A 13,333-nucleotide genomic window follows, 5' to 3' on the forward strand; every position below is an offset into this window, starting at 1 on the left:
TGAGAGCGAGAGCATCCTCTGCCAGAGTGAGGGAGCAAAAGCTCAGTCTGCCGATTGAAAGCAGCTACTGAAGGAGAGCATCCGTAGTGACACACTGGAGCTGTCTTCCCGAAGGAATTTTTTTCTTGTTTCTGCAGCTTTCGTGCTTAAATTAATAATCTTTCCTGGCTATTTAGTGTACTCCTGAACGGTGGCAGGTACTCGTCTGCTCAACAACTTCATTTACTCTCTGCACAGGCAGAGCTGAACAATACTGGTTAGACAAATCTGTGAAGATTCTTTATTTTTTTGCATTTTCTTCTCAGCGTTATTTTGAGAGAGAAACTTATGCTATATCAGCCTGCTTTGCCTTTGAAGCCTGTAAAGCCTGTAGCTCTCAAAAGCAATCTTGGAAGAGAGCATGCTCAGAAAGCTGGCAAATCATTGTCCAGTGACCGGGAGGAAATGATAGTTGCTCTTCATTTATAATGCAAATTCTGAGGTGTCTTCAGAAGTGTGGCAAACTTAAAATGATGGCTGTGGTGAGAACATCTCTGCAGAAAGTTGTGGTGTTGTTGCATCGTTTACAAAGGATGGCAGTTTCTTCTCCACGTTACCAGAAGCTGTGTAAGGTAAGAAATGCGAGATCTGAATCCTGAGAATATCTAATGCTAACTTTTATCTTTTATTTTTTTGAGACAAAAAGAAAAAAAAAACAGGAGAGATGTGAAAAGTATCTCAGCTATGTAGTATATTTTAAAGCCTACTCAAGTGCATGTTTTGTTAAAAGAATGATTAAAAATAAGTGCTTTTCAGTTAAGAATACATTCACAAAAAAAAATAAGTGCTATATTGTTTACCATTTAAATGTCTGGAAGGAAACCATTATCATTCAGTTATGCTCTGTAAAATACATGCTGCCACATCTGCTTTTCCAAAGAAGTTGGTGGATTCTTGATAAATGCAGTACTTTAACTCCTAGGTACCCATTATGTAGAACTGCATTACATAATAAAACCCAGTGTTTCTTGGTTTTGAGTTTAATGAAACTTTGAGTTAGGACTAAGTTCAGCAGACTAATATGCAGCAATTTTCACATCACTTGCCAGCATTTACAGAGTTCTTTCAGAAATTAAGGAGAAAAAAAAAGAAAAAAGTTGCATAAAAAGCACGTTGACACAGACTGCCACTTGTGTTGGCATTTTTGCTGTTAACTGTTTCTGTGGCTGATAGTTTCAGTTTCCACCAAAAGTATTTTACTGTTTACTTGTTTCTGCACAGATGCAGTAGTTGAGACTTTCAGTACTGTGATAGCAGTGTAAGCTACCTAGTAAACAAAGCTTTTTAAGCAGGTTAATCACGCAGCAAATGAAATTATTTGTTTTAAAGTAAGATATGCACAGTTGGTCAGCTAATAACACCACTGTGTCAGTTCCAGTGTGGAGCAGTCAAACTGTGGTGTGGACTTAAATGCAAAGGTCCTGCTCCGTAACTTTGGCTAAATATAAAATTGGAGAGATTTTCAGCTGTGTACTGACATGAACCATACATGAAGTCTTTCTGGCTGCCTTTCAGTTTGGTTTTTATTCTCGCTGCTTGCGATGCTTTCACAATAAACCTCAGGCAGCTTTAAAGCACACATAAGTTTGTATACAAGGAGAGGACCAAAGTGTGTGATCATGCTCAGGAGTCTGATTCTCGTTCCAACCAAAGCTACTCTAACTCCTCATGCTTGCTTCAATCCAAAACACGTTTTATGAGCAATGTACGTTAAGAGAAATACAAAAATCTCACACAATTAAAAAGATCTCACCTTTAGGATCAAACTGGAAAGGAAGAAAAGAATGTAACGTGATATTTGTTACATAACAGTCAAGCTTGTAGTATTTGGGGAAAAGCAGATCACTTTCACGTGGGTCTTTCAATGTGCTTCTGTTTACAGGGCTTTAGAGGTGCATCTTCATTATGAAGAATGATAGTAGTTTGTATACATACAAGCTATTTTAACAAGCACACTTCATTTATGTGTCTTTGTCAATTCTATCATTGAAGAGCTCTGGTTGCTTTTGTGAATAACACAAATCTTTCCCTAATGTGAGGGTATGGATTTTGGTTGGAATTTAATAAAGACTGCAAGAGAACTTTAAACTTGTATAGACACATTTTTGTATATAAGCTTATTTATAGCATCAAACAAGAACTATTTAATGATTCTTGCAGTAATCGTTATTTGCTAGTAGGAGCGATAACCTAGTAAATTGTTAGAGACCAGATTTGATGAGTTTAAACCTACCCAATGGGCAGTAAAAATCTTCTCAAAGCTGTTACTGATGTATTTTTTCTGATTGAGAATCTGTGCAGTGATGGATATTTTTTGCGTAACTTAAAATTAGAATTTGTTTGTAACATGCTGCTGTTTTCTCTTGTGCGTGTCTTCCTGAAAGTAGAAGTGTTGTTGGTCTGCCTGTGGAGTTATATCAGACGCTGAATGAGGGAGGACTGTTTTACAATCCCAGTCACTTCCAGCAGGTGTCAATGTAAGGCAGTGATATATGGGAATCTGGTGATGGAAATGTTAATACTTAGATGAGAAAATGGCATGGAAATTACAAATTAAAAACGGCTCTGGCAGAGGGCTGGTAAGGATCTCTGATAGCAATCTGTATATTTCTATTTTCGGTATTTCACAAGTTTGTCCATAGCCTGTAAACTTTGTGGGTATACAAGATAGTTCAATTCTGCCTAGAAGTTATTTACTACAATAGGATATGAATTATTGCTTCATAAACTAGCATTTAAATGTTTGATGCAAAGTGTCCTCTGAAGCTTAACAGTGCACACTGCAATGAGATAAACATTTAAAAAGTGCCAATGAAATATTTATGGCATATCCTTGAAATTAGTGTTTGTCTATTTTTAAGCACACTATCAAAGAATGAACAAAGCTTTAGTATTAAACTACTGAGGAAATTTGTAATTGTTCCTTTTATTAGCAGATTCATGTAGTAGTAACTGTTGGCAGTCATAGTCTTCATTTTGCAAATTTGCTAAAAGCAGGAACAGAAACAAATGTTTTGGTGAGATACCATTATAGCATTACTGAAAGGCAGGAGATCCAAGGTTTAGGGTATTCCTTTTTTTGGTGCTTTTTTCTTTCGCTAACTCCTTTACAGCAAGGTAAATTTGGGCAGATGTAACTTCTTCACTGGTATTGTCCTATGATTCTTTTACACTCATTCTTCTAGTGGCTTATTTGTACGCTTGGCAGTGTGTTGTCAGGACAGTGTATAACATTGTTTTATTGTTAGCAGCTTGGCCTTACAAAGGCTTGGTGCTCAAAAGAAACAACCAGAAAAATGTTTTGTAGGGATTGTCAGCCACTCTGTGTTCTTGCAAATGTGTGATTGTTCCCTAAAGAATATCTTTTGTTGGGTATATCCAAATAGCTTGGACAAGAATGAATATAAATTCTTATTGGGAACAGAAAAACTCATGGTAAGGTAAAATCAATATATCTTTTCTGGGAGACCAGAATATTACATATGAAAGTGAAGATTGAGAGGCTTTCTCAATTTTCCCTGACTGAAGTGGAAGAATAGTATTTCTCTGTCAGACAGGTAAATGATTAACTTGAAATATGTATCCTGTTGGTGGAGCTTGACTGTGGATTTTTGAAATGTGCTGCTGACATTGGAACATTCTGCTGGAGGAGAGACTGAGAAGTATAGCTGGTAGCTATATGTATATATGTATGGTATATGTATTTTCTTATTGCTGCTGTGGCAACTTCCTGAGAATGAACAAATAAATATTTCCAACCCAGAAACCACCAACTGAAAATAACCCCTGAAAAAAACCCCAACTGAAAATACCTTCCTTGTAAGATGCTTGAAATCTCAAAATTGTCTTCTGTGTGTCTTCACCCTTGAAGGAGTAGAAAGCAAGTTAGGTGAATTGCTGAATTCCTCAAGTGTAAAACGAAATAATTTTTCAGAAATATATATTTTGAGGAATTTTTTTTTAATGAATGCATAGTTTAAAATGTAGCTATCACACTTTCTGCTGTTTCGTTTTTATGGCTGGTGTTAAATTTATAAAGCCGTAGACAGTTCAAAGCAGTGAATGTTAAGGTCAGCCAAGCTCCTCTTGCTGTGACAGTAGTGATTACTTTCCAAAAGATACTTAATGTTGATTTTGGTCAGTAGCAGCAAATTCTTGGTTTGTATGAACTTCAAAAAAAAAAAAAAAAAAAAAAAAAAAAAATTGAAGGTCATGAGGGGTAGGGAGATCTTAAAAGGAAAACAAAAAAAAAAAAGCCTAACCAAGCCAACGAAACAAAACAAAAGTACAATAAAAAGCCCTCAACACACACCTTGAGGGGCTATGTTGAGAAATGGGGAAGGTGATCCTGTTTCCACTGAAGTTAGCTAAATTTTCTAATATTTGCCTGTCTTTAATTTAATTTAGAAAATAAACCAGACCTTTGATCATGTTCGTGTATGAAATACAGGTAATCAAGCATGGATGAGGAAGAGAATTGAGAACAAAATTAATCTTGATTGTATGTCCTGAAGTAGGACACTGAGTGAAACTGTATGTTGATTAGAAATTGAAGTAGTGACTCTGTCATCAAAAGCGTTGCTGAACTCTGTAGATGGTTTTTTGTTTTAAGAAGAGAAGGTTAAGTCTGGAGTGTTCTGTGTTCTTTTAATCCAGCATATGGCCTTCTAGAAGGAATGAGGCCTGAATTAAGGAGAAAGTTGGAAATAAAGACTGTTGCCTACTGAAATTGGACAAGGTTAAAAATGCACTCATAAAAAGAGTTTACTATTTTGAAACGCAATTTAATAACTGTAATTGTCAGCATCTGATGAGCTTAGGCTTTCCTTTTTTGGAAAACAGTTAAGAAATGTATATGGTAACTACTCCACCTCCATACATCCACACCTTGTTTGTATTGTAAACAATGATATAGATGTACTGACATCTCTTATGATTTCATAAGGTAACGTATGTGCAGGAGTGGGATGAGACATGACTGGATGTATGGCAGGCAGAACATGAGGCTAATAAAGACTCAAATAGGTTAAAGTGCAACGAGATAGCCTGCTGCCTTTGCCAACAAACTGACTGAAAGGTCTAGAGTGCCTTATCATTTGAAGAAGTGTGAATATGCTGAGAATGTATATAAGTGAATGATCACTTAAAATTAATGAGATGGACATAATTTCTTTTTTGATATGGATTTGAAGTTGGAAACCTGAAAATTGGTGGTACAGTACTTGAAATCAGGGACATCTGAAGTTCTGGGAGTTGGAGATTGGTTTGTTACTGGCATTTATTACAGAATAATTACAGCAACTACAGAAGCAATGGAAGACTGAATGGAGAAACTTAATAGCTTTTAAAACTGACATAGATGAAGACTGGAATTGAATGTCTAGGAAATCTAATTTCTTTGGAAATTCTCAAGGAAATACAGCAAGAACGTGTTATTTTAAACTTCAGCATGGAGGGAAAAGGGGGGGGAAACGTCTGTTTTTGTACAGATGGAAAGGTAGGACTTAGTTTGGAGAAGGATGTAGAAAAGCATTAATATTGCATATTACCATTCAGTGCAGTTCAGAGAAAAATACTGCTTTGCAATAAGTTCTTTGGGCTGAAAAATAGATTGAAGTTGTACATAGTAGGCTGCTGTATGCTGGCAGAAGTATTTGATACAATTGTATACTAATTTTTTTACAGGCTGTTCACAATTTAATAGCAGAAAGAGTGAAAGTATTTTTACGCTGTACTGGAAGACCTTTAAACCTCAGTGCACCTATCAAAAGATTTTAAGTGTAAAACCAAATGAAGTTCAAGTTGAAAATACAAAAACCGTCACAGAAATATAATTTAGTGGAAGTTATTTCTTCATTGGTGTTGGCTGTTAACATGTTATGGATTAATTCCCTTTGGAATTTCAGAGGATGTGAATATTCTTATGTTTTGTTAAACTAGAAAGACTTGAGGTGCTGAGAGCCCCCTTCCTTCTCTTGAGAACAGGAGAAATTGCTCTGAAGCAGACTACCCAAAGAGTGTGGTATTTCCATCTCCAGAGATATTCAAAGCTGCAGCGGATGAGGTTTTGAGCAGCCAGAGTGACCTTTGTAATTGGCTTCTGCCATTGGCAGGTCTGTGACCTCCAAAGGTCTTCCAGCTTGCGGTTCTCTGTGTGGCTCTGTGCTAGTGCCCTATTACCTTATGTCTGAAGACTAAAATAGTCAGAGCTGTAGTGCAGCAGTTCTCAGCTGGGACTGCTGCCTACTTCCTGTCACAAGGACCTTCACGTCCTTGTCTCACACGAAGGGTTCTTACTGCTCTACTGTATTCTGATCCAAATTTGGGCCTGCTGTGAATCTGTTCTAGTCATAGCATGTATCTATTTGAGAGAGAATCCTTTTGCAGTGGTGTAACTACAGTGGGAACAGTGTCATACAGTTGGTGCATATCTGGACCAACATTATTTAGCATAATGTAAAACTTGCTGAAATCTGACCTATTTCCCTCCTTTTCCAGTACTTACTTCTGTGTTATCAGGTGTCACTGTCAATTCCTCTAAAGAGGAGAATGTGCCACTAGCGCCTGTCACAGAAAGGTTGAGCACGTCTTGTGTGACGAGTCTGACTGAAACTGTTTTGTTTTGCCATTTGTCTAATTGTGATCAGTGTCAAGTGGAACTTTGTAACGAATGCATGCTTTCCTGCACATTTGTTAACAGGAGACTGTGCTTTGCTATACTCTGTGTGAATATAAAGCTCCTCTAGAAATGAACAAGGGGAAACAAAATGAGAACGGACATAAAGCTTCATAAATTCAGTATTTTTTTAACTGCTGCACCAAGCATTTCTGTTTGCAAGCAGAGCGCAGCTTAACAGGAGAGAGAAATGATGGGTTCTTGGATATAACTTTTTTGTGATAGCATTTTTCATAGTATTTTTGGAAGGAAGAAAAGGAGGATATTTCAGGATAGACTTTTAGAATCTTACACTTAAAGACAAGTCTGAATTTTGATCTGAAAGTATTCTGCTATTGCAGTGAGAATGGAAATGAAGGTAAAATGTGGGGTAGTTTTATTAAGGCATGGATGTAGGATTAATGGGAAAATTGACTTCCATGAACTTCATGTGTTTACAAGGAATTGGATCAATATTTGATATATGAGACCATCTTACCATAGTATTTTACCACAGCACTCTTTGATTGCAGCCATTTTTCATGGAACAACCTTTTTCCTCTTTCCGTTAGGGCTCAGTTACTCTGCCCAAATCCCTGAAATCCTGAAGCATAAGTGCTTAAACCAGCACCGTGCTTCACCATTTCCTGTCTTTAGAACCGACCATCTTTCTGCTCTTCTACCTCATGCACATCACTTCAGCATATTTTTAAGAAAACTTCACTCACTGCATAGCTAGGAAAACAGTACTGTTTGGATTTGGCCTGTAGCTGCTGGTCTTCAGTGGTGCTGAAAGACCTGCCTTCCCTTTTGTCTCCCTGTCTGGATTAAATATAGACAAGGTGCCGTGAGACCATGTTCTTAAGTAGCCCTGGAAGTTTGCTGTTTCACTGTCACTGCTTACAGTCCTGTGGGGCTGCCCTGTGATGTCCTCATGCTGAGCATTCTTGATTTACTTTGCTGCAGAGCATTCTGCTTTGAAGTAACTTATGCAGTCCTGTGTAGCTGTGTAATTGAATGTGGGTGGAAGGTGTCAGTGGCATTCCTGATAATTGATGTCCTGTGTTGTGCTACTGAAAGCGATTCTTCATAGTGGTAGCGGAGCTATATTTCCTGGTGTCTTCTGTTGTGTGCTAAGTGTGGTAGGTGCTGCAAATGAAGGAATGAAGTGGAATGCTGCTGATGCTGTAGATGTTCCTCGGTTGCTGATGAGTCCTGTATCTGTGGGCGCCGTGTTGTGCTGGCTGTGCACTGCTGTTTAAAATTTCTGACCTGAAGAGATCATCTGGGGGGAGGCGGAGACTTTAGCTTTCAATTCCTGGCATTTCTGCTAAGACTGCTGACCAATTAGTGCTAATTGTGCTGGGTTGTGTGATGCGGTCCTGGAACAGTCATCTGAGGTCACTGGTCTCTGTCACCTGCCTTCTTTGGACTCAGTTTGAGCTATGCTTTATTCTTTCACATTCTTTTTTTTTCTTTTAAGGAATAATTCATTATTAGCCCTGAGATAATCAGCCACCCTTCAAGTTTGATTTTGAATGTTCTGTTTTAAATACTGTAAATCACTCAGTTAATATTATCTCTTACTGTTTGCTACAGAGAGAAGCATTAATTTGCTACAAGTTTGGACACTACAAATTAGTTGAAACAAATTTTTCTCCTCGTTCTTTTACTGGAAGTCTTCAGAATTTAAATGAATGCTCCCAATTTCTTATTGCTTGAATTCGTCTGAGATTCTTAGGTGGTTACTTAGTAAAAGTTACAGATGACACAAAATATCCCCCCCTCCCACCCTTTTTAATGCTTTTTTTTACCAACAAGCACAAGCCTTTCTTGTCTGGGAAAATGGGGCCAGAATGAAGAAAGAAAAGCCTCTCAATGGGATTAAGCTTTTATTGCTAGGTGTTTGCATCAGGAGCTAACAGCACTTCCTCAGGTATTTTCACTCTATATAGCCTAGTGCAATGATAGATTAGCTCTGAAATTCTTCTTCTAGCCCTCAGTAAGATGACTACAGTTTTAAACAGTTCAGCTGTTATTTGTATGCAAATGAGTTAGCCAGATAGCTGGATTACTGGAAGCCTGCCATCCCTTATAAAGGAGGGCAGCATTGTCTCCTTAATGTAAAGATAGTTTTAAGTGAAAACAGGGAAAGTAGTTGAGAGGTTTTTGTAGAAGAATTTGGATTTGAACATGACCTTCCATGAGCCACTCTTCATACCAATGTGACAAGATGCTTAAATAGCTTTTGTTGCAATCTTTTTTTGTTTTTTTAAATGCTTGTTCTGCCTAAAACCCCTCTTTGCTAGCTAATGAACTGTGTTGCACTGTGCAGCACAGCTTCATGTGTACATCCTTCAAATAGTATTGCATCTTTGCAGTGATCTCTTTTAAGGGAAAATAAATAATAAGGCCTTGGGTAATATAACATGGTTCAATAAAATTTTGGGCTGTTTATAGTAGAGCAGAACATCAGAAAATTACTGAACAGTGAAAAAGATTTGGTAATTAGAAACCAATAGCAATGATAGCAAGTTTTTACACCTCTCAAGCACTAAGGGATGCGCAAAGCACAGCAGCTTTGCCTTAGAGGAAAGTGGGTGTATTTCTTTTCCTCCTTTGTGAAGGAACAGTAACAACCTCTTTCACTGAAAGCAGTCAGCACTCTGCCAGCAAAATCCAGATATGCTGATACGTATTTTCAGAGAATCACAGGGGTTGGAAGTGACCTCAAGAGACCATCAAGTCCAACCCCCCTGCTAAAGTGGGTTACCTACAATAGGTAACACAGGTTACACAGGTATGCATCCAGGTAGGTCTTGAATATCTTCATAGAAGGAGACTGCACAACATCTCTGGGCAGCCCGTTCCAGTGCTCTGTCACCCTTACCACAAAGAAGTTCTTCCATGTGTTAGTACGGGTCTTCCTATGTACAAGTTTTAGGCCATTCCTCCTTGTCCTATCTGCATACCACTAAGAGCCTGGCCTCATCCATTTTCCTCTCACCTCCCTTTAGATACTTATAAACATTCATTAGATCCCCCCTCAGTCTGCAAATGTTTGTATCTTTCTATACTTCAGTAGTGCTTTTCCTTTTCTGAAGCAACCTCATATTAAAGGTAGCACCTAAAAGTTATATTTAGTTGTGGATTATGATAGATTCAGTAAGGGAAAAGTATTAGAAGGACCGTGTTGCTAATAGCTTGTTTTCATTTTGATATTGCTGGTAAGTAGCGGTAACAGGAGAATAGAACTGTAGCCTGCTTGCATAATGCTTGCTAATTGAGCTTGTCTGTGGCTACTGACCTGTTGCTGTGGTATCAATGATGATATTCATTTGGGAGCATTAGTTGTTGTTGGTACACATACTGATGTGCCCGTGGTAGAAATGATCAGTAGCGATTTTCTTATTCTGTGGCTAAATAGGAACTATTTTTTCCAATATATTTTTGTGTAATGAACCTCTGTTTTTTGGTTAATTAGTGTGAAAGAAAATTTTCTGGAAGTTCCATGGAGCAAGGAAACAATGGAATATATGAAAGCTAGCCAAAGATTGCTTTGGCTGGTATTTGTTTGGTACCTTAAGGGAGAGTTGATTTTAGGAATAAAATAGAATTATGCTTCAGTTTAAGAAGCCTCTTGTACATTGGGTTAAGTATGCTAATCTTTGAATATTCAAGGTTCATAATCAAAATTTGAGAGGGCAATGAAGATTTTTTTAGAGACAAACTTATTAGGTGTAGTACATTGTTGAGGTGTGTGTTCCCTGGAGGTTCAAATTGGTTGTGCTAAAACTTAATGAATATTATTCTACAGAAAGGAATTAGAGTGAACAAAAAAGTAACAGCTGCAAATGAAAAGGAATGAAACTCTAATTACTGTGTTTTGCATATTTAATATAACTAGGCTGTCAGCATGCTCACTGTAAGTATCTTCTGTTATCACCAGGTAAGAGCTACTAGAAAGTATGTGAGTCTAAGTGCGGGCGATGCACAGATGTTCTTTGAGATGGCAAGTAAGGACCAGTTTGAAAATAGAAGTGCTTAAATGTGATAGAATTTTAAGATTGGAAAAGGAGAGGAAACACACACACACATACACACGCACACACACACACAAAAACAACCCCCAAAGAAGCCAAACATAATTGCAGAAAACCAGTAAAGTAACGAAAACGCCTCAGCTCAAAATAAAGCTAATGGGAAAATAGGTTTTGCACACAGAAATGACTTGTATAAATGACTTGTATTATGACATACATATCATATATATGATTATACTAATTTTTTTTTATTAAAGCACAAAGGAGTACCTTATATACATGTATCTGTTCTCTCTTGTATGAAATCAAGGGAAATGACACTTAATTGGTAGTTTCTATGATATTCTCTGAATGGCAGATCTGGAGCAGAACACAACAGGTTTTTAAACAGAAATTAGAGAAGGTACAAGAAGGCTTTAAACCACCTTTTCCAGGCTTCAGTCCAATTGCATAGAGCTTGTGAAAGAGGAGTTGTGATTTAGATCATCTCAGAGAGCCCAGGGCATAAAGCTAAGCATGATCACTTGTCTTATTTAGCTTTTTAAAATTTGATTATAAAGTATGTTTATATTTTATGGCTGTTTGATACCATCCCAACATCTTTGCATGGGATAACTCTTTAGTAATGATACTTGTGTAGTGAGGAAGAGAAAAATAAAATGAAATTAAGACACTTTGGAAAGAAAAACAGCTGGCTTAGGGTTATATGAATGGGATGAATCTCCTTGTTTTTTTCTATTTTTTTCTTTTTTTTTCCCCACCTCACTTTATTGTTATTTCCTTGGATGGTTTTTGAAGTTAGAATAAAAATGCTGTTAGATCAAGAGCTGGCAGTCGCTCATTAGTGTGCTTGGAGCATTGAGACTTCAGTCCGTAAGGGAGCCTGGAACTTTTTGCAGACAAAGCAACAAGTATGAATGAAACTACTGGGAAGGCAAAAGGATGAAATAGAATAGCATGACTAGGCACAGAACTACAGAAAATAGTCAGCTGCCGAATTGCTATGGCGCTGTCCATTTTGTTCTTGTGATGCAACATTTTATTAGGTGCTCTAAGGAGAAAAAAAGTCTTTTTTTCCCCCTGGACAGAGCTTCAGAGTGTCTTCCTACTGCAAAAATACATTTAGTATCACTGTGTGTGAAGAGTTAAGGATCAGGCTGAATCTGTAATTTTAAATCTAAAATTTCTGAGAAATTTTAATTTTAAATCTAAAATTTCTGAGAAATCTAAAATTTCTCAGTTCAGAGAGCAAATGGACTGTGCTGCTTATCTGTTGATGTTTGAGTTGACTTTTTTTTAACCTATCCCTTTCTTCCTATCTCTTACCTCCTTCACATCTGTAGAAGTTCCATCAACACAAAGTGGACGCTTGTTTCTCATACAGACCCTTTTCAGACTTGCTTAGTTAAATGTTTCTGATTTGACTGCCTTAAGCAGCAAAGCTTGTCTGGGTTTGCACAAAGAGATAAATCTAAAAGATACTGCATCTGTGTTAAATCTGTGTGCATTGTTTGATTTTGGTGAGAGTAAGTACAATTCAATTCCTTTCAATGGAAGAAAGCAAGACAAAAAAAGTGAGTGAAGTACCTTTCTATTTGATATTCTGGCTAATTTTAATTTACAATATAATGAAATATAATTTGATCACAGCTGTAGGAATTCTGAATGGCTAACTGTAATTGCTTTCCTGGTTACTTTCCTGCGTGCAGGTTTGAAATCGATTTTTACACATGCTCCAAGAGAAAATGATGACTGCTCCTTCCCTTTTCTGACCTTTTCCTGCCCCTGTCACCTTTGAAATTGGCTGCTTGGCAAGCATGCCAGCTCCAGGTCACCCAGCCCTTAGTTTTAGGCCTTGTGGTCTTGCCTTCATTGATTTTGCACTTTTTATTTATTTCTCAGTGTAGAAAGGAAGAGGAGCGGCAAATCAAGTTCCGTGGCTGTTGTGAACATGCTTTTAAGGGCCTCCTGTGGCATGATATTTGGCATATAAAAAAATAATAAAAATTCTTGCTTCCAGGATGTGCTATCTATGTGACAGGACAGCTGCTACCTACACATGTACCTCCTGCTTAGAGCTCATGAGATGATGAAGGCTCTCTATATATTGCAGCAGCAAGATGAGATGCTGGTAGATGTTCCTTGGGGACACACTGTAATTCCAAAGTAAATGTCTGTCTGTACCTAGCAGCAGTCAAATCTGCAGGAAATTTTCCCAGCTTATCCACCAGCTTTTCCCTAAGAGAGAATTAAAAAGCAAATTTAATTTTTTTTTGTACTGCCTGCCTTTAAGTGAAAATGTTAAATGTATTCAAGGGCAAGCCAGTATTTCAAGTAAAAATGTTAAATGCATAATTCAAGGACAAGCCAGTCTTCTAACACCTGTTGCTACACAGCTCAAGGGCAGCTATCCCAGTGCCGACTGCTCTCTGGTGTACTCACCTGAACCAGCTCTGCTGGCTGCTCTCGTCCCTTGTGTCTCTAACTGGAGAGGAGTTCAATGGATTCAGTTAACAATGCAATACATTTACAACTGACAGAAGAGAAAGGATGCTGCATGAGAAGAAATGAAGTAAAATTGTGTACTTTTATGCTG

At 37.7% G+C, this 13,333-nt stretch overlaps 1 protein-coding gene across 11 annotated transcripts in view; it reads left to right on the plus strand.

The window, feature by feature from the left end:
• The window catches only part of UTRN (utrophin), a 348,963-nt gene that overhangs the window by 156,277 nt on the left and 179,353 nt on the right, over positions 1-13,333 (plus strand). The window contains exon 1 of one of the 11 annotated variants that reach the window (XM_015284309.4): positions 453-611. The exons of the other annotated variants lie outside the window; for them this stretch is intronic. Coding sequence (XP_015139795.2) covers positions 468-611 — 144 coding nt within the window. The 5' untranslated portion in view covers positions 453-467. Of the gene's footprint in view, positions 1-452; positions 612-13,333 lie in introns of those variants that run through there. 11 annotated transcript variants of the gene reach the window in all.

This window comes from Gallus gallus, chromosome 3 (assembly GCF_016699485.2).
Source record: "Gallus gallus isolate bGalGal1 chromosome 3, bGalGal1.mat.broiler.GRCg7b, whole genome shotgun sequence".
In the NCBI taxonomy this organism is placed as follows: Eukaryota; Metazoa; Chordata; class Aves; order Galliformes; family Phasianidae; genus Gallus; species Gallus gallus.